General features: G+C 40.9%; 1 protein-coding gene across 6 annotated transcripts in view; it reads right to left on the bottom strand.

Moving 5' to 3' along the window:
• Positions 1-18,964, bottom strand: part of csmd3a (CUB and Sushi multiple domains 3a) — a 489,960-nt gene that overhangs the window by 298,743 nt on the left and 172,253 nt on the right. For all 6 annotated transcript variants that reach the window (XM_055211335.2, XM_055211334.2, XM_055211332.2 and 3 more), the window contains 4 exons: positions 17,661-17,876; positions 9,099-9,287; positions 8,421-8,590; positions 6,196-6,352 (listed from right to left, as the gene is read on the bottom strand). In XM_055211335.2, coding sequence (XP_055067310.2) covers positions 6,196-6,352; positions 8,421-8,590; positions 9,099-9,287; positions 17,661-17,876 — 732 coding nt within the window. The remainder of the gene's footprint in view (positions 1-6,195; positions 6,353-8,420; positions 8,591-9,098; positions 9,288-17,660; positions 17,877-18,964) is intronic.

The raw sequence follows: 18,964 nt of genomic DNA on the forward strand, positions 1-18,964 counted from the left end.
CGGTGGTCCAGGAACGCCATCTCTGGTTGCGTCTTGCGGGCATTAAGTAGGTCTTTAATAATCGTCCTAAATGTTCCATTTTAGACCAGCCATTTCGGCGACGCGGCTGAGAGTGTCCAACAAAGATCGGCCGCTTTAGAGCAGACTGAGGCATCATGCCACGTCGGAGCCTAGCTGCCCCCTCCGTTACGTCAGTATATTGGTCTGCTTTTCGCCGAGGGCGTCCTGCTACGGCTTTTTTGTTCCTTCATCCCGACAGCTCTGAGGAACCTGTCGTAAGCAGTACACCCGCCCACTCAGCCCACTACAGAGGTGGAAAATGAAACTTAGCGGCTCTGAGTCGGGCGATCTGAAGATTGAGAGGATCGCTCTTCATGAGATGGTGAAAGCATCATTCTCCCCCCCACCCCGGAGGAGGGCCGGGTGGGGAATCCTTGGTTTCGTTTTGTGTTCCGCCGACTTCAATCGGCACCCACTAACCTCAAAGAGCGAATTCCTCTTCTTTCTCCAGATCACCGGAGGCATATAGGAGTTTCGGACGGGCTCAAAACCCTAAGTTCTCCTCTTCCTCTTTCGCCAGCGGATGTATCGAGCGGGACATCTACAAAGGAGCCTTTGCTCAGCATCCATCAGCGGTTTCGGGTGAGTGTTTCATTACGCACAACATCTCACAATGCGGCCAAAGAGCACGCGTCGTTGAGTTCCCCGTCTCCGCTCGCCACGGGTACACACATCGTGCCGTTAATTTCCTCTCACTCGGTATCTGGGGGCCTGGGAAGAGCTTCCCAGCCCGTCGCGTTGGCTTTTACGCACGATCCGTCTCGGTTACGCATTCAATTTGCCCGGCTACCTTACAAATATTCAGGCATTCGCTTCACCACGGTGAAGGCTGTCGATGCGCACGTACTGCGTGCGGAGATTGCTGTCCTATTGGCGAAAGGACGCGATCCAGCCGGTCCCTCCAGCCGAGATAAATTCGGGGCTTTACAGCCCTTCATTGTACCCAAGAAGAGTGGCGGGTTGCGTCCGATCCTAGATCTGCGCGTACTGAATCGAGAATTCACAGAATTCACAGAATGCTGTTCAAAATGTTTACGCAGAGGAGCATATTTTAATGCATCCGCCCATAGGATTGGTTCGCAGCCTTCAACCTGAAGGACACGTACTTTCATGTCTCCATACTCCCCCAACACAGGCAGTTTCTCCGCTTTGTGTTCGAGGGTAGGGCATATCAGTACAAAGTCTCACCGTTCGGGCTTTCTCTCTCTCTCTCTCTCTCTCTCTCTCCCTGTGTCTTCATGAAAGTTGCGGATGGCGCACTGCAGCCCCTGAGAGAGAGAGCAGTGTTTGCGTTTTGGCGTATTGGCTCATAATAGCTCAGTTTCGTCAGATGCTGTGCACACACATAGATTGTGTACTTAAACACCTCGCTCGTCTCGGTCTTCAGGCCAACTGGGGAAAGAGTAAACTTTGCCCCGTGCAGAGAATCTCTTTTCTCGGAAAGTAACGGGATTTGGTCGATTTAACAACACGTCTCATATAAGCGCGTGTTCAGTCAATTCTGGCTTGCCTCAACATTTAAAGGCAGGGTTGCGGTTCCACTGAAATAATTTTAGAAACTTCTGGGGCATATGACAGCAGCCGCGGCCGTGACACCGCTCGGGCTGCTCCATATGAGACCGCTTCAGTGTTGGCTTTATGACCGAGTCCCGAGGAGAGCGTGGCTCACCGGCTTTCACAGTATTATAATTACATCGAGATGCCGTCACACTTTCACCCCGTGGTCAGACCCAGCGTTTCTCAGGGTGCGGGGGCCACTGAGAGGTCTCCAGGCATGCTATTGTTGGCAAAGATGCCTCTACCACGGGGTGGGCAGCCACGTACGGCGGGCTCGTCGCTTCGGGGGTCTGTTCGACATTCCAGCGACATTAGCATAAATTGCCTCGAGCTGTGCACTGTATATCTTGCGCTCGTCCGTTTCGTCAACGTGATTTGATGCTTAAGATGTAGTGCGCACCGACAACACTGCGGCTGTATAGCGTATATCTATCGGCAAGGCGGTCTGCGCTCTCGTCACCTGTCGCATCTCGCCCGTCTCTCCTCCTCTGGAGTCAGAAGTATCTGAGGTCTCTTCGTGCCATTCACATGTCGGGGTCGCTGAACACAGCGGCAGTCGCGCTCTCACGAGCAGCGCGCTCCGGCGAGTGGCGACTCCACCCCCGGTCGGTTCAGCTGATTTGGAAATGTTTCGGCAGAGCGCAGTTAGATCTGTTTGCTTCTTCAGAAACAACCCATTGTCGCCTATTTTATTCATTATCCGAAGGAACACTCGGCGTGGATGCACTGGCACACAGCTGGCCACGGGGTTTTCCCCAGTAAGCTTTATTGCGCAGACACTGTGCAAAGTCAGGGAGGACGAGGAGCGCATTCTATTAGTTGCGCCGTACCGGACAACTAGGAATTGGTTTTTCAGAGTTCACTCTCCTCGCGACAGTCCCTCCCTGGCTGACTCCTTGGCACATTATGGCACCCTCGCCCCGATCTGTGGAACCCCCATATGTGTGGTCTTTGGACGGGGCGCGGAGGTTTTAGGTGGTTTACCCCAGGCGGTATCTAACACCATCGCTGCAGCGCGAGCACCGTCTATGAGACAGGCGTATACGCTGAAATGGAACCTGTTTGTTGTTTGGTGTACCTCTCAGCGAGAGGACCCCCGAGAATGCTCGATCAGTATTGTGCTTTCATATCTCCAGCACCGCTTGGAGAAGAGGCTGTCACCATCTACTATTAAAGTAGATATCGCGGCAATATCCGCGCATCACGCACCTATAGACGGTAGATCTGTGGGTCAGCACGATCTGGTCATTAGGTTTTTAACAGGGGCACGGAGGCTGAATCCTTCGCGCCTCCCTCTATTCCTCCTTGGGACTTGTCCATGGTGCTGAAAGTTCAGCACTGCCCTTTCGAGCCTCTGCTGACGGTGAGCGTCAAGTTTCTCACTATGAAAACTTTGACGCTCCTCGCATTGGCTTCTATTAAAAGGATAGGGGATTTTCATGCATTTTCGGTCAACGATTCGTGCCTTCAGTTCGGGCCGGCTGAATCCAGCGTTAAACTGAGACCCCGGCCGGGCTACGTGCCTAAAGTTCCCACCACTCCCTTTAGAGATCGGGTGGTGGACTTTTCAAGCGCTGCCTTCGGAGGCAGACCCAGCTATGGCTTTGTTATGTTCTGTACGTGCACTACGTGTGTATGTGGATCGCACTCAAAGCTTTCGGACCTCAGAACAGCTCTTTGTCTGATACGGTGGTCAGCAGAAAGGGAAAGCTGTCACTAAACAGAGGATGTCTCATTGGATTGTAGACACAATCGCCCTGAAATATGAGAAACAGGGCATTTCTTGCCCTTTTTGTTTGAGAGCCCATTCAACCAGAAGCGTGGCTTCATCTTGGGCTTTGGCTCGTGGTTCCTCGCTTTCAGATATTTGTAGAGCTGCTGGCTGGGTGACACCTAATACGTTCACTAGATTCTACAGTGTTCGTGTTGAGCCGGTATCCTCTCGAGTTCTCTCGTCAGATCAGTGAGAACATCGAGGAACGGCTCCTGTGTCGGCTTGGAGCCTTTCTTTTTGGCTGCGCAGAAACCGCACCATTATGGAAGGCCATTAAGGCAAAAACGTTACAAAAAATTTTTTTTGTCTTTTCCATCGCTTGGTGACCGATGTTGCAGGGCATCGGCTGCCAGCCTCTCACTAGATGTATTCTTGACTATCTGGGTGAGGCTAGCGCCCACATTGCGCCCCCTAGTGGTTTCTTTGTGAGTATTTCCGTGGAAAGTTTATGATTTACCACGTTTCCCTTAGCGGAGTTCGTTCCGCGCCTCTCTAGTGTTGCTAAGAGAGTGTATTTTTATAGACCTCGTGTCTTTTTATCCATCACCTTAGTGGTAGACCCCTAGAGGGTTTTTCTTCTGCAGCGATCTTAGTCCCGCCTGACGAGTTTGCTTCCCAGTTCGCCTAGTCACTATCATGGGTTAAGGAACAAGTAGTGACCGGCCTCTGCTTCAACCCCATTTCCGTTCCCTTAAAGAGGAGAGTCGGAGGGTTTATGCAGGCACTGGAAGGGTCAGCTTCAGTGGCGCTTTGGTAGGGATTCCCAATTCGTCGGTCACGACGTGACGTCGTAGTGACCGACTGAAAGGGAACGTCTCGGTTACATATGTAACCCTCGTTCCCTGAAGGAAGGGAACGGAGACGTCACGTCCCGTCGCCACAGTTTGCTGTTCCACTGCTGATATCGGCCGGACCCTTTCCTTCTGTCCAGCTTTCTCAGCAAAAAATAGCTGATTTGATAACTGCACCTGCCGCTCATTAAATAGCTGTGCGGCGGGGCGGCGCCGGCAGATGCAATTATCTGCATGCCAAGTTCATTGGCGTTTTAAAGGTTTCTCGAAGCAGATAGGTCACCTGCGAAGCGGTTCCCAATTCGTCGGTCACGACGTGACGTCTCCGTTCCCTTCCTTCAGGGAACGAGGGTTACATATGTATCCGAGACGTTTTGCTATGGTAGGAAATTTACATAAAATGTTCATGAAACATGATCTTTACTTAATACTCTAATGATTTTTGGCATAAAAGAAAACTCAATAATTTTAACCCATACAATATATTGTTGGCTATTGGTACAAATGTACACTGGAAAAAATTTTTTTTCAAAAAAATAGTTTTCAGTAAAAATATCTAAAAATTATTTTTTGATAAGCAAAATGACCCAAGAAAATAAGTCTAGATTTTAGACCAAAAATATAAAATTTAAGTGATTTTGTGCATAAAACAAGCAAAAAAAAAATAATAATCTGCCAAAGGGGTAAACAAAAAAATCTAGAAAAATTTTCTTAAACACTAAATTCAAGAAAAAAAATCAAGAAAAATGTGCTTACCCCATTGGCAGATTTTTTTAGCTTTTTCTATGCACAAAATAATATTTTTTTTTTCTTGAAAATATTTTTTTGCAGTGTACCCACCATACCCGTCAACCCTCCCGTTTTTCCACAGATTCTCTCGTATTTTACCATTCTATCCTGCCATCATCCCGTTTTAATAATTTCCCGTATTTTTAGTCTTTCTATAAAAAATCTCACTGACCGTATTTGATTTTTGCCACAAACAATGATGCACTGCAAAAAATGACTTTCTTAGTATTTTTGTCTTGTTTTCATTGCAAATATCCAAAAATTCTTAAATCAAGATGCATTTTCATGATGAGCAAAATGACCTAAGAAAATAGGTTTAGTTTAAACAAAAAATATACAGTGTAAGTAAATGTGTGCTTCAAGCAAAAAAAAAAAAAAAAACAATCTGCAAATGGGGTAAGAAACTTGATTAAGTGTGAAAAAAAATTTGTTTCTTACCCCATTGGCATGGATTTTTTTTTTGTGCTTGTTTTAAGCACAAATTCACTTAAATTTGATATTTTTTGTTGGGTTTGGGGAATTTCCCTTATTTTCAAACCCCAATGTTGACCGTTATGATACCCACACTACTTATGAGTGGTTCTGTGGTTTTCCAGGGTCACATATATAAACATCTAAATAAAAAGACATTTTATTTAATCAGAAGCTGTCTGCTTAAAGTAATGCAAGAACTTTTTTTAAGAGAAAAAAAACTCCAAACTTCATTGCCGTTTCACACCATTTACAATGTATCTGTCCACTTCATGTGTTCCACAGTATTGTGGCATTCACACCAGACGCAGAAGAGGGTTCAAGCGTGAGTGATTTACATGTTAAGTCAATGCAAAGATGCATATAGGCATCCTGCGGTACATGCGAATGGAGCGGAACGCAAGGAAGAAATGGTGCGAATTGAGCGTTGCCGCAGGAAACACGCAAGTTGAAAAATCTGAACTTTGCCGGATATTCGCACCGCGGTAAACAATATGGTGATTACAGGGAGTGAACGGAGTTGCAGAAGCCCCTCCCATGCCGCGAATTTCCGTGTGAATATCTCAAATGACAAGAATTTCAAACGCGGCTTTCACACGCAAATGAAGCGAGTAAACTCATACTGTTCAAGCATCCAACTACGCTCCTCTACCGTGGCTGGTGTGAACACAGGGTATGACTAGTCACCAAACAAAACAACTCATTGACTGTGTGTGTTTGTTAGTCTAAGAAATAAGGTGTCCGGCAACTTACTGTTGTAAACGAGCTTAAATCCTCCAGCCGTGTCCTCTTGATCAGAGTTAAACTCCAGCCACAGGTGATTAGATGTGCTGGTTAGTGAATGACCCAACATTGAGGTAGCTGTGAAAGCCCCAAGAACTTCTGCGGTGTTATCTGGCCCATCATATACCTGAGAACACATCAGAGAAACCAGGTTGTTTTGTTGCAAAGTCGATTAAAAACAGGAAAACACACCATAGATGAAAGCATTTTGTAACATCAGAGGAAACTTTCTGTTGCACAGAAAGTACTTTGTAGTGGATAAAAGGTTCTTAAGATTATAAAAAAGAATGAGAAAAAATAATCTTTTAAGACCTTCTTTGGGAACCAAAAATGGTTCTTCTCCGGCATCCCCATAAAAACCTTTTGTAACACTTTTACTTTTGAGAGTGTCCAATACAAATCTTGCTTTAAAAGACACGCTTCACTAAATAAAGAATTATATTTAAGCTTTTTCCATTTATCTGCAACATGAAAGTCATAATAAACCATTTTAATACATATATAATAGTATAATATATCACTTTTGCTGAGAGAACAACTAGTTCAGTGTTGAACTGATTCACAGTTTATGTGTGGCAATATAGTTTATGATTCACAGTTTTTGCTACTGTAGTATAAATCAGAGTCATTATTAAAACATCTGTCTTAATGTTGTCATACAAGCTGTAAGAGAAAGAAGAATTGCAAAGCAAAGCAGATGCAAAGTTTTATATAATAATAAAAAACACAATAAAATGCTACTACTGTAGATGTGAACCTCAAATTCCATCATTCTGGAGTCAATGCTTTTTATCATCCGTTTACAGTACATAAGGGGCAAATCCATGCAAATGTCAGCAAAGTTTTTAACCCTTGACGATTAAGAGACAACGCTTCCATGTCAATTACGAGTTTTTACGGCAATCCATATTTCCGCTATTATCCACTAGGTGCTCTTACCCAACTTATAAAGCGCTGAAGCATCCACTGACGGAAAAACAGTAAAAACTGCGTATGTTTTGATCATCATTCTGAATCTGATCTCTAACAAAAGCCCGTTACGAAAATGTTATTATCTCAGCTTTTTGCTTAAAATTTTTTATTTTTAAAGAAACCTACCCATATTTGAGAGGTTATAAAAAGAAAACAAATTAAGATAGAATAAACTTTATTGTTTGAAAGCAAAGGGTCCGTTCTTGCATTTGATATATTGTATGTTTATATATTTAAAAAAGAAAATTTTCTGAAAGGCATTAGATGTTTGTAAAATTTGGCTGGCAACTGTTTTAAAAAATGCTGGAGGGGAAAGAGTTAATCGTACTGATACCTCTTATTATCTCGTTAGTTTTTCGTCAATTAAGAGAAAACATTTGCATGAAAAAACGTGTTCCTGATGAGTTTTTATGGTAATCTGAAATACCGCGATTATCCACTAGATTGCGCTCTTACGCAATTTATAAAAAAACTGAAGCTAAAAAGTTATTTATTAGTTTTAATACTTTGATAATTGTTCTGAATCTGATTTCTAACAAAATTCCTTCACAAAAATGCAATGTTTTCAGCTTTTTGCAAAAAAATATATTTTTGAAGAAAAATACCCATATTTAAGAGTTTATAACAGAGAAAAAAATAAAGATAGAATGAAACTTTTTTTCCCATTTTGTTTGTTTATGTTTGAAAGCAGAGGGTCTGTTCATTCATTTGATATATTTGTATGTTTATAATATATCTATAGAAGAAAATTTTCATGGAAGGCATTTTGTGAAACTTTTGTGAAAATCATAAAAAATGCAGGCGGGCAACTTTAAAAAAATAAAAGGCTGGCGAGGAATGAGTTAATTTACAGAATTTCTAAGTGTGTTGTCTTCCAAAAAACGTGTGTCCTTTTTTATCACATCCATATTGCATGCATGTTTCCCTTATCTGAAATAAAAACATCATAAATAGACTGATAGTTTTCTTATTTCTGAAGTCTATTATCAGGGGTTTAGGAAAATATAAACAGATGGTTCAATTTCTGTTTATATTTTTATAATCAAATTTATCTTTCAAGTTTTGACTGCAAATGTCACATCCGTAATGCTGGAATTGCTCATAAAATAGACAATTTAAGTGAATTTGTGCTTAAATTACATTCACTTAAATTTTATGTGAGAAAGTCATTTTTTGCAGTTTACCCACTTCACATCGTCTCTGATGTCGGTTTATAGATTTACCTTGAGGACGTCGCCTTTAGCCAGATGAAAAGTGCTGGACGTGATATTGAGTCCTTTTCCCGCCTGGACCTGAATGTTATAGATGCACTCGTGGTTGTTCTCGTAATTGCGCGGATAGTTTGGAGACAGCAGGACACCGGCGTTCTTGGAAACCGTCGCCCCACACTCAGCTACAGACAATTGGGAATCATAATGACACAGTGGAACAGTGATGTGTAAAATATGCCAATATGTGGGAAGAAATAAAGGGCACAAATGCCACAGAAAGGGAATGTTTACTATCAACATGCAGATGGTTAATAAAACTGGAACATATTTTGTCACTCAGCAGCTGCATTTGAGTCAATACTGTGTACAACAATACACGCTCAACTCGAATATTTATTCCTGGTATGACAAATCAAACCTTGATGGGTCACAAAATTTTTATAATACTAAAGTAAATCACATTTAAATAAATATACAGTAAAAGAGAAACATGCACAACTTTCATTTTGTAGAATGACCATAAAAATCACTCTAAATTGAATAACAAAAGATTAACAATCCTATCTCTGAATATGACTAAAAATCATCATGACCTACTATTAAGACATTTATCATCTCAAACGCCTGCCTGTTGAACTCAATGCAACCATGAAGACGATGCAAAGCGAATTAAAACAGCTGACCACGTACCCACACACCTTGGCAGAGGTGCACTCCATATGCGCCGCCCGCCGCCCAGGCATGAGATCTCACGAGCGCCCTGCAGCCGATACCCGGGGTCACACGAAAACGACAGCGTGTCACCGATGCCAAAGTTTCCGCCGCTGTGTCTGCCAAACTGGGGCACACCGGGGTCATCGCATGGCTCCAGGTCATATTCTAAAATGAACAAGTTTATCAACAGAGTTATCATCATTGAACTTTACTGAACGTTTAAATGTACATGATGAAAGGGATTAATGTCAGCTGTTGGAGTCATTATTATAAAAATGGCACTTTATTGCATTGCATTGGGTGGATACTTTAACCCATAGCCACTTGCATGCAAGATTTGATCTGTAAGTGAAGAGCTCAGGTGCAAAAGCAGCTAAACGCCACCTCAGTCAAAAATGAGATAATGATATTAACCAAATGCTCTCGCCATGTATTATACATTCAGCAAATACTTTCACTTCAAATCCACTTAATCCCAGCCTCAGGTCGTTCAGAAATACCTGTTTGTTGGTAGAATTACGTAAATGCCATGTCGATTTCTTAGCAAAGTCCTCTAAGTGCATGGAAGACGAAATATGAAACGACCGTGGATCACATTCAACTTGTGCTCCTTGTGAATACTTGGACCTGAATACAACGTGAATATGCCAGCCAAATGCATTCAATGGTTCAGTTTCTTCCTTATTTCCATTATTAATTTTGACTTTCATCATTTGTCATGTTTCTAGTTGCACTTTTAGTGATTTTGCAACTGTCCAATTTGTTAAATACCAATTAAATGACTAAATTGACAAATTATGTGAAAATAAGACATTTCAATTATTGACTAATAACACTTTCATTGCAAATAAAGAGAAATTACTAACCGAAATATAAGAGCAAGAAAACGTCAAATGCACAAAAGGTGTCATTGGTGCGGTAACCTTTTAATCCTTTAACTGGCGCAGCCTGTTTTGAGTTGGGGGGGTGGTGAAAAGGTGATGTACACCTTCAAATTAATATAACTCTGGCATTTTTTTGGTATAGAAGCCCAATTTTGGTCTTCTTTTAAAGAAGACACTTTAACGTTTTTATACGGAAGTGTCTGGAGGTGAAAATATATTTTTACAGCAGTTTACATTTATTTGTAATGAATAAAAAATGCAATATAGTATTATTTTAATATACAGGGTTTCCTGCAGATAATTTGTTAGTTAAGGTGGTAGGGTTGGGCGGGTGGGCGTAACCGAGGGGCGTGGCAATCAAAGGGGCGGGGTGTACACGTCATGATGAAATTTTTCAACTGGCTACTAGTTATCCTCCAGACAGTGACAGAGCATGTCTTTCTCTCATTTGATCGTGTGGCGCGCGTGCCCGCTCGCGGTGTGAAGCGCATCCACGCTATTCTACTTTTGTAGAGCGAATTATTATTATTTTTTGGACGACCTAGTTAAGGTGGTAGGGTTTCCCAGCTTAAGCGTGCCGCCCGAACTGCAAAGTAACCTGATACATAAAATTATCAAAAAAATGAGGTTTGTGTTGGTTTGCTGTGAGGCTTGCTGCATACTCTTGTCACAAGTGAATAAATTACAGTAACTGCATTATTATTACTGCTAAAAGGTTTTGAAATATGAAAACTACATTCTTAGACCTTTCCAACAATATATAGTTTGTCGTGATAGATTAACATTTACATGAAAAATATTAAAGTAAACTTTGGTGTCCTGCTCACAGGACATCGCCAGTTAACGGGTTCAAAACCACACCTGTGACTTCTCTTCCGAGGAGACAGTAATGCAAAATATGTGTTTGAATGTCATATGTGTGGCTCGTAATGTCAAAATATGTGTTCGGTGCGTCATGTGGACCTATGTGCATCGCACTCATGTTGGCTGCAGGTGCGTCGAAAGGGTTTTTGATAAAAGAGACGTTCGTGTTCACAAGATACTAGCTTAACACTTTAAGAAAATATTAAGCAAACATGAGCATCTCTTTTAATCATAATCCACTTCAAAGCGTCTGCGGCAGGCACGTATTTAGACATGACGTGTGATGCACATAGGTTCAGTGTTCGAATCGAGGGGGTCTGGGGTGGTCTCGGACCTCCAATAAGCATTGAGGGACACTAATTTGAGGGGTAAAAATGGTTAGGGTTTGAGTTAAGAGTAATTTGGCGTTTCCATTGATCCAGGACCAACAAAAAATGTTTATCCAGAATAACATCTTACTTCACGGCCAAATCAAGGCAAATGAGGCACAAATGCGAAGCTCGTCAAAACTTGTATCTATCCCATCATGTGTGTGGCCCATCATGTTAAAATATGTTTTCGGCGTGTCATGTGAACCTAGGCGTTCGAATTATGTCAAAGATTATGGGGGTCCCCTAGCTAAGCCCCCTCAACCAAGCCCCATATCATTATAGGGTCGCCGTGATTTCACAAAGTAAGATGTGATCCTGGATCAACATTTTTTTAATTTTTGACATAATTCGAACACTGCCTAGGTTCCTGTGTTTTGACAAGCTTCGCATTTGTGCCTCCTCGGAAAAAAGTCACCACACGCCACTGCAGCATCCATACTTTTTTTTTCAGACAAAAGTGTGTCATGTTTGAATAAATATATACACAAGACAATATTTTTAATGAGCATTATCAAGAAATGGATGTAACACCATCAAGCTACCTTTAAAGCTTGGATTTATAATTGGTTGGTAGTTTAGCCTTTATAATTGCTTGTGTAATTAAAGATCATGAATCACGGAGTGTAAGGATAACCCGGCTTTTATTGAAACAGTAAAACAACCCATTAATGTAGAGTGAGCATAGAAAAATCTCTCATTGTTTCCTTATATGTAAATGACATGCAAAGGACCGCAGGTGTGGTATAAATGAGATACTGGCACCGAGTTTGATGGTCAATGGCAAAAAGACACAAATTGCTTGTTTGTCCCTTTTTACCTCCTCTGAGCAACAATTATCTCCATATTCAAATTTACTCTGAGGAAGACTGACGTGTTTAGCATATCAATACATCCACCGTGTCAGTCTGTGACCGGACAGAAAATTAATAGATTTCATTTTCTGTAAAAAATCAATTCTTCCCCCTGAACTTTCTCTCAACTTAATGCAAAAAAATGCTAATGGCAGAAGGTCTTTGTCTGCAGTTTCACACCTCATATTTTTTCACATTATGCATGCCTGCTTCTGTCAATCCCATCAATATTCAATACCAGTAAAAGGTCAAGCGTAGTGTTCATCTGGGAATTGATATTAGGCTAATACAGAAAGTCAGGGTGTGGATAATTGTATGAGTATTCATAACTTCAGCCCTTAATTAATGTATATGATGGTTCTGTAAACACCAGCAAAACCCTGTGGGCTCTCGGCGCTACTCTCTCGACGTGTCCTCTAAAAATCTATGACTTTGACCTTAAAGGACAAGTTTGGCCAAAAATTCAAAGTCTGCCAACTTAACATCATCCAAATTTATGTAGTCATTCCTTCTGTGAAAGGAAACGTTTCATGTAAACCAATATGACCCATACACATTCACCAATATAAATGATGACTAAACAGCATTGCATGTACTGTATTCAAAGGCAACATGTTTTTTTATCCTGAATGTGAATTTGAATCGACACTTATCAAATTGCATTTGTACACGTGCACGGGTTTTGTGCCAGATTCAAACATCATTGGTAGTTTCTCCACACCCAGTACCGTTCTCACGAGAGTCACCTATTCTCAATGGACAAAGTGCGCTACATCATACGCTGACAACTTACGGTCATGAATGTGCTTGACCGTTACCAGAAGCTACACTCTTAAAACAGTTAGGGCCCTATTTTAACGATCTGAAACGCAAGTGCGAAGCGCAAGTGACTTTGTGGGCGGATCTTGGGCGCTGTTGCTATTTTTCCGGCGGGAGAAATAACTCTTGTGCCAGGCGCCAATCAATAAGGGGTTGATCTGAAGTAGGTTTATTATTCATAGGTGTGGTTTGGGCGTAACGTCAAATAAACCAATCAGAACGCTATCCAACATTCCCTTTAAACGCAAGGGCGCAAGTTCCATGGCGGGTTGCTATTATTATGACGGATTTACCAGGCGCACGCCAGGAGCGGTTCACAGCCGAGGAGACCCACGTTCTTGTAAGAGCAGTCAAAGACAAAGAAGTTTTGTATGGGGATGGGAGAAACCCGCCCAAATCAGCGTAGGTTAAACAGGCGTGAGAGAAAATAGCCACAATTGTCTTATCAGCTGGCATCCCCATCGTTGCGCCAAGTGCTACAATGATGTCAGGAGACGGGGGAATCCCAAGCTTGCCAGCATAATTCGGGCATGCCGTGTAACAGGATGTGGATCTGCCTCTACACAGGACCTGACGCCAGCAGAGGACATCGCTGCGTCCACCCTCACCGCTGGTAGTTTGGGGGCTTTGAAATCGGACCCAAGAAACGCAAGCAAGGTCCAACCCCAAAGTACACTTACAAATCAAGTTCATATACATTAAGGTTTCTTATGAAAACATTTTAATTATTATTTACATAAAATAAATGTAATACAGCCAACTTATGAAAATATTTTAATCCTTATTTGCATGAGAATTTTTTAACGCAGCCACACAATAAATAAAAACTATCACCACAATGCTCACCACAATTTCCCTTATCTCATGTATTAATATTTTTTTATTGTAACAATTTATGATTTGCAAAAATAACTGTTGCATCTGTGTAGATTAGATAAGCAAAGTGTGTGCGCGTTGTGCACGCTATACATTATGGTCAAGCATGCGCCCTTAAAATAGCATAATGAACCACGCGCAATGCGCCACTGACTTTAGACTAGTTTTTTTTTTTTGGTTAGTAGCCCAATTGTTTTTTGAAACTGCAAAATAGCATCAGGGATGGTTTGCACCGGAACACGCTTCCTTTTTTGTGCTGAACCGCCCAGGGAGCGCAAGTTCATTACCTAGTTTGCCGACGTGCGTCTGTGGAGGGAAAAACCCGCTGTGCGCCGGTGCAAAATACGAATGATACATGCGTCACTGACAAAGTCAATTGCGCTGGGTGCAAGATAGGGCCCTTAATGTGTTGTCCCTAACTAGACACATCTTTGATATTATTGGAACTAGGGCTGCAAGATTAATCGAAAAAAGAATCACGCTCTCGATTCATACATAAATGCGATCTTCATTCTAAATGACGGCGATTCGCTTGCATATACAGAATCGTGCAGCCCTAATTGGAACAAGACATTTTGATGACACATAATGTGTTAAAAAAACTCATGATGGGCCAGATCTACTAACAGCTTGTGCCAGCGCAAACCATCATTTTGGCAGTAAATAACGACTCTCGGGATTGACTGAAGACGCGCATTGGATAATTAGCACTGAAAAGTTGTGGTCTAGTTATTTTTGCAACTGACTTTATTGCATATACATTTCTAGGGGTTTCCCTTTTAATCGCAAAATTTATGAGAGGAGAATATTTTTAATGATTCACGTAACGCGATTTACTAAGGTTTGCGCGTGTGATATGTCTGGTATATGTGTCATTATTTAATGCAAAGAAAACACGTCTTAAATAATTTTGCGCTTAAAATGGCTATAATTGAAATAATGACTCTCTGGATTTACTAAAGACGCGCAGTGGATAATAAGTGCTGAAAAGGTGTGGTCTAGTTATTTTTGCAACTGATTTTATTGCATATGAATTTCTAGGAGTTTCCCTTTCAGACGCAAAATTTATGGGAGTAGAATATGTGACCCGTCAGGGAAACCAGTGACACAAGTCGGCAACACAACTTTCGGGAAAGAAATTTATTTTTAGCTTTTGTCCCAACCATTGAAAATCTATGTACGGTTTCCATGTCCAGAAAGGTAATAAAAACATCATCAAAGTAGTCCATGTGACATCAGTGGGTCAGTTAGGATGTGTTGAAGCATCGAAAATACATTTTGGTCCAAAAATAGCAAGAATTACGACTTTATTCAGCATGGTCTTCAGCATGGTTCTGTTGTGAACCGCGTGAAGTCACGTGACTGTAGTGACGCGGCTGACCTGTCCCTCAGACATGTTTGCTAAGTTTTTTTTTTCAAACTTATAGCGTGCATCTCCCCAGACTGTAAATGAACTTGGGCGCACAAAAAAAAAAAAAAAAAGAAGCTAGGGCGAAACAGATAACAGTCAGCCGCGTCGTACGTCAGCCGCGTCACTGGCTTGCTCGACTTTATGTGCGCTGCAATCGGATGACGTCAAAGTACCACGAGAGCTCTTCAAGAAATCTTACAGAGTAGTCTAATTTCGACTCGTTCTTGCGGTACTTTGACGTCATCTGTCTGTCAGTTGAAACACACATAAGTTACAGAGATTGTTGAATTCATCATATAATTGGCTACATGTTTTGTCTATTAATATTTTCCATGAAGTCATTGGCTGATGGAGGAACGAGCGAGCGATTGGTTACATCCCTAAAGGACGTCACATTTTCGGTGGTGCTGTTTGGATTATCTATTATACTACCTCCCTATTTTAAATACAAACTTTGAAGGCGGGTTCATGTAATTAACCGAACGTAAATTACCGGAGTTTAATCTCATATACCCTTACATGTTACTATGTAAATACTCCTCAGATTGTATATTATATTCAATATAATATGTATATATTTAAATGATTCACGCATCGCGATTTACCAAGGTTTGCGCGTGTGATATGCCTGGTATATGCAACATTATTTAACTCTAAAAAGCATGTCTTAAACCATTTTGCGCTTAAAATGGCTGCAATTGAAAAAACAATTAAAGATGCGCAGGGGATAATTAGCGCTGAAAATGTGTGGTCTAGGAGTTTCCCTTTCAGAAGCAAACTGTATGGGAGGACAATATTTAAAAATGTAAAAGTGAAAAGTAATTTAAGACATGCTTTTTCGGCATTAAATAATGGCGCAAATACCAGTCATAGCAAACGTGCAAACATTATTAAATCGCATTGCTTGAATCATTTAAATATACTCCTCCCAAAAATTTAGCGTCTGAAAAGGAAACTCCTAATAATGCATATGCAATAAACTCAGTCTCAAAAATAACTAGATCACACCTGTTCAGCGCTAATTATCCACTGCGCATCTTTAGTAAATCCGACAGTCGTTATTTAACCCCAAAATGATGGTTTGTGCTGGCGCAAACTGCTAGTAAATATGGCCCATAATGTGTTAACATTTCATGTGTACAAAAATATAATTTTCTATCCTTTTTTAGAGTGGTTATTATCATTTATAAAGTTTTAAATCTTGATAATTTTCCCACAAATTTATTAACCGCCTGGAACCATGTGGATTACTTATGTCAAGGATGGATTTTTTTGGGGCTTTAAAATCAGTTTAACATTTACTACCATTATAAAACTTGGAAGAGACATTTTCTAATATAACTCCGATTGTATGAGTCATATACATCTTGGTTTGCTTGAGGGTGAGTTAATCATGGGGTAATTTTTATTTTTGCCAGAACTATCCCTTTAATAGTTGTGGTACAATATACAGTAGCTGTATTATGCAAAAATATAAGCACAACATAATCTTCTTTTTTGACTCAGCAATGAACAGAGCTCAAACACATGAAACTGCTTCAAAATCATTTCATGACGGTTTCCGACTACAAACTCATATTTAGCTGTCAAGTACTGTAAGATCCGTTTCCCATTTCACATCAAAATAGTGGATAAACTAATTCCATTAGACGGTAGGTCGGTTTAACCCCGGACCCGCTGGGCGTGCGGTGGTGGCCATGCAGCGCAGAAGGACGATCCGATGGGGAATCTGTGACTAATGGAAAAACGCAGCCCGAAGCGAGAGCTGATATCACCAGCAGTTCAGCTCCTGAAGTATGACGTGCAGACCGTGGGCACTGCTGATAAATCCTTGACTTTCAATATGCCACTGAGACGCAACTTGAGCCGTTGCCAATCGATTCGTTTTATCAATGTACCGCGCAGCATCTATATCTAATTGGTGCCGTGACTTTTCATAGAAACAGACATGTAGGCTCGGACGGCGATGGTCGTTCTCATCCTGGAATAACCTCGGATTTTGTCCCCTGATTACACAAGTATTGTTTCTGCAAATAAAATAAAAATGCTACGGGCCAGTAAATATCTCGATTCATTAGCAAAAGCATTCGGATGTAAAATGTTACACTTTAAATAAATGAGAAAAGCTGGGTTTTATTGTTAAATATGAGCGGGGCAAAGTTGTGTATATAATTTGTAAACCAACTAACTGTATTCTTCCATAAATTGTCCCATTTGTAATAAACGGTAATGTTTAAGAGTTTATGGGACTCATTTTGTTTACGTAAAAGAAATTTACAAGCAATTATAGTATGACCTATTTTATAAATGCAACACTAGCCACTGCATACTACATAGTATGCAAAGTATACCGTTTCAATGATCAGGTAATGGAAACAAGTTAACTGCAATGCATTGTGGGACAACATCTGGATATTCAATGCATACGGTAAACGTGCAATGCAGCTTTTCTCCTACTGTACCTGAAAAAGAGATGTTGAATCCCTGAAAGGAGATGGAGAAGTCAGAGATGAAGCGAAGCTGTGCCTTGAAGTTGCCGTATAGGCCGGCGTTGATTGGCGGGGGTCGCTGTGAACCGGTGAGCCGGGCAAGGGGACGCACAAAACTGCTGTTCTCGGTCAAAAGCAGGTAGTCATGATGATCCTCCAAGTGAAAGGCGTGAAATGTGAATTGCACTCCTGAGCAGAAGGGGGAAAATCAGATGATGACATCTGACACTAAGCGTTTTTACATCGTAATGTCATCATAGATACAAGAAAAGAACTTTATCACGTTTCAATGATAAATTGATATTATTCATTAATCCAAATTCATTTAAATGTCATATTAGCACCAGAGTACACTTTGGGTTTTTTCAGGCCATGGTTAAGGAAAATATGAACAAACCCAACCAATAGATCAAATAATCACACTGTATGAGTTATGATGCATTTTTCTGCCCCCTTTGATTTCCAGAATAAAATCTGCCCTTATCATTAACTATTTCTAAACAGTCTGTCGATGTTCAGTAGTGGGTAAAATTGCTGATAGCAACTATTGGCTGATATATATCGGTGCATCCCTAGTTTAAATTAATTTATGCTAACCTATATGTGGTTAGGTTACTTTCTATCAATTTAAACCAGTTTTTGAGTTTGTCCATATTTTACCAACCTTGGGTTGAAACAACCCGGCATTGTAAGGAAATTTCTGCAATTCAGTCAAACATATATTAGGGGTGCGCGGGGCAAAAGCTAATGCGGGGTTAGTTGTAACACGGGACTGTTTACATTGTTGCACAAGGTTGAGCGTTTTTTTAATGCTGTCAAAATTCCAAATTTCCAAATTATTGGAAATGTATAATATTTTTCCAGAGAGTTATTGATGAACGAGTGTTTTGGTGCCATGTAATGTTTTTTTTTTTTTTGGTTTCTAAGGTGGGTTGTAAGACACCAAATCCAATGCTATGTCATATTAATCTGTCTTGTTGACTAAAACATAGCATAATTTTAAAAATCGGCTGCAGCTCTTCGCAGCTTTTTTGGTGGGCTTGAAAAAATGTAAACCAGTGGGGTTAATTGTAACGCTGTGTTATACGGTAACTAACCCCTCAGCACTTACGAAATGAAAACCGCTAACGTTAGCGTAATTCTTGCCGTTGTTTTAAATAGGATACACCTGAATGATTGCTGACTGCCAACAAAATAAATGTGCCTGTCTTATCAAAAATCATTTGTCAAATGTATTTTTTTTCATATCTTTAATATTGATTGAATAAGGTCACGTC

Source organism: Misgurnus anguillicaudatus, chromosome 10, assembly GCF_027580225.2.
Source record: "Misgurnus anguillicaudatus chromosome 10, ASM2758022v2, whole genome shotgun sequence".
Taxonomy (NCBI): Eukaryota; Metazoa; Chordata; class Actinopteri; order Cypriniformes; family Cobitidae; genus Misgurnus; species Misgurnus anguillicaudatus.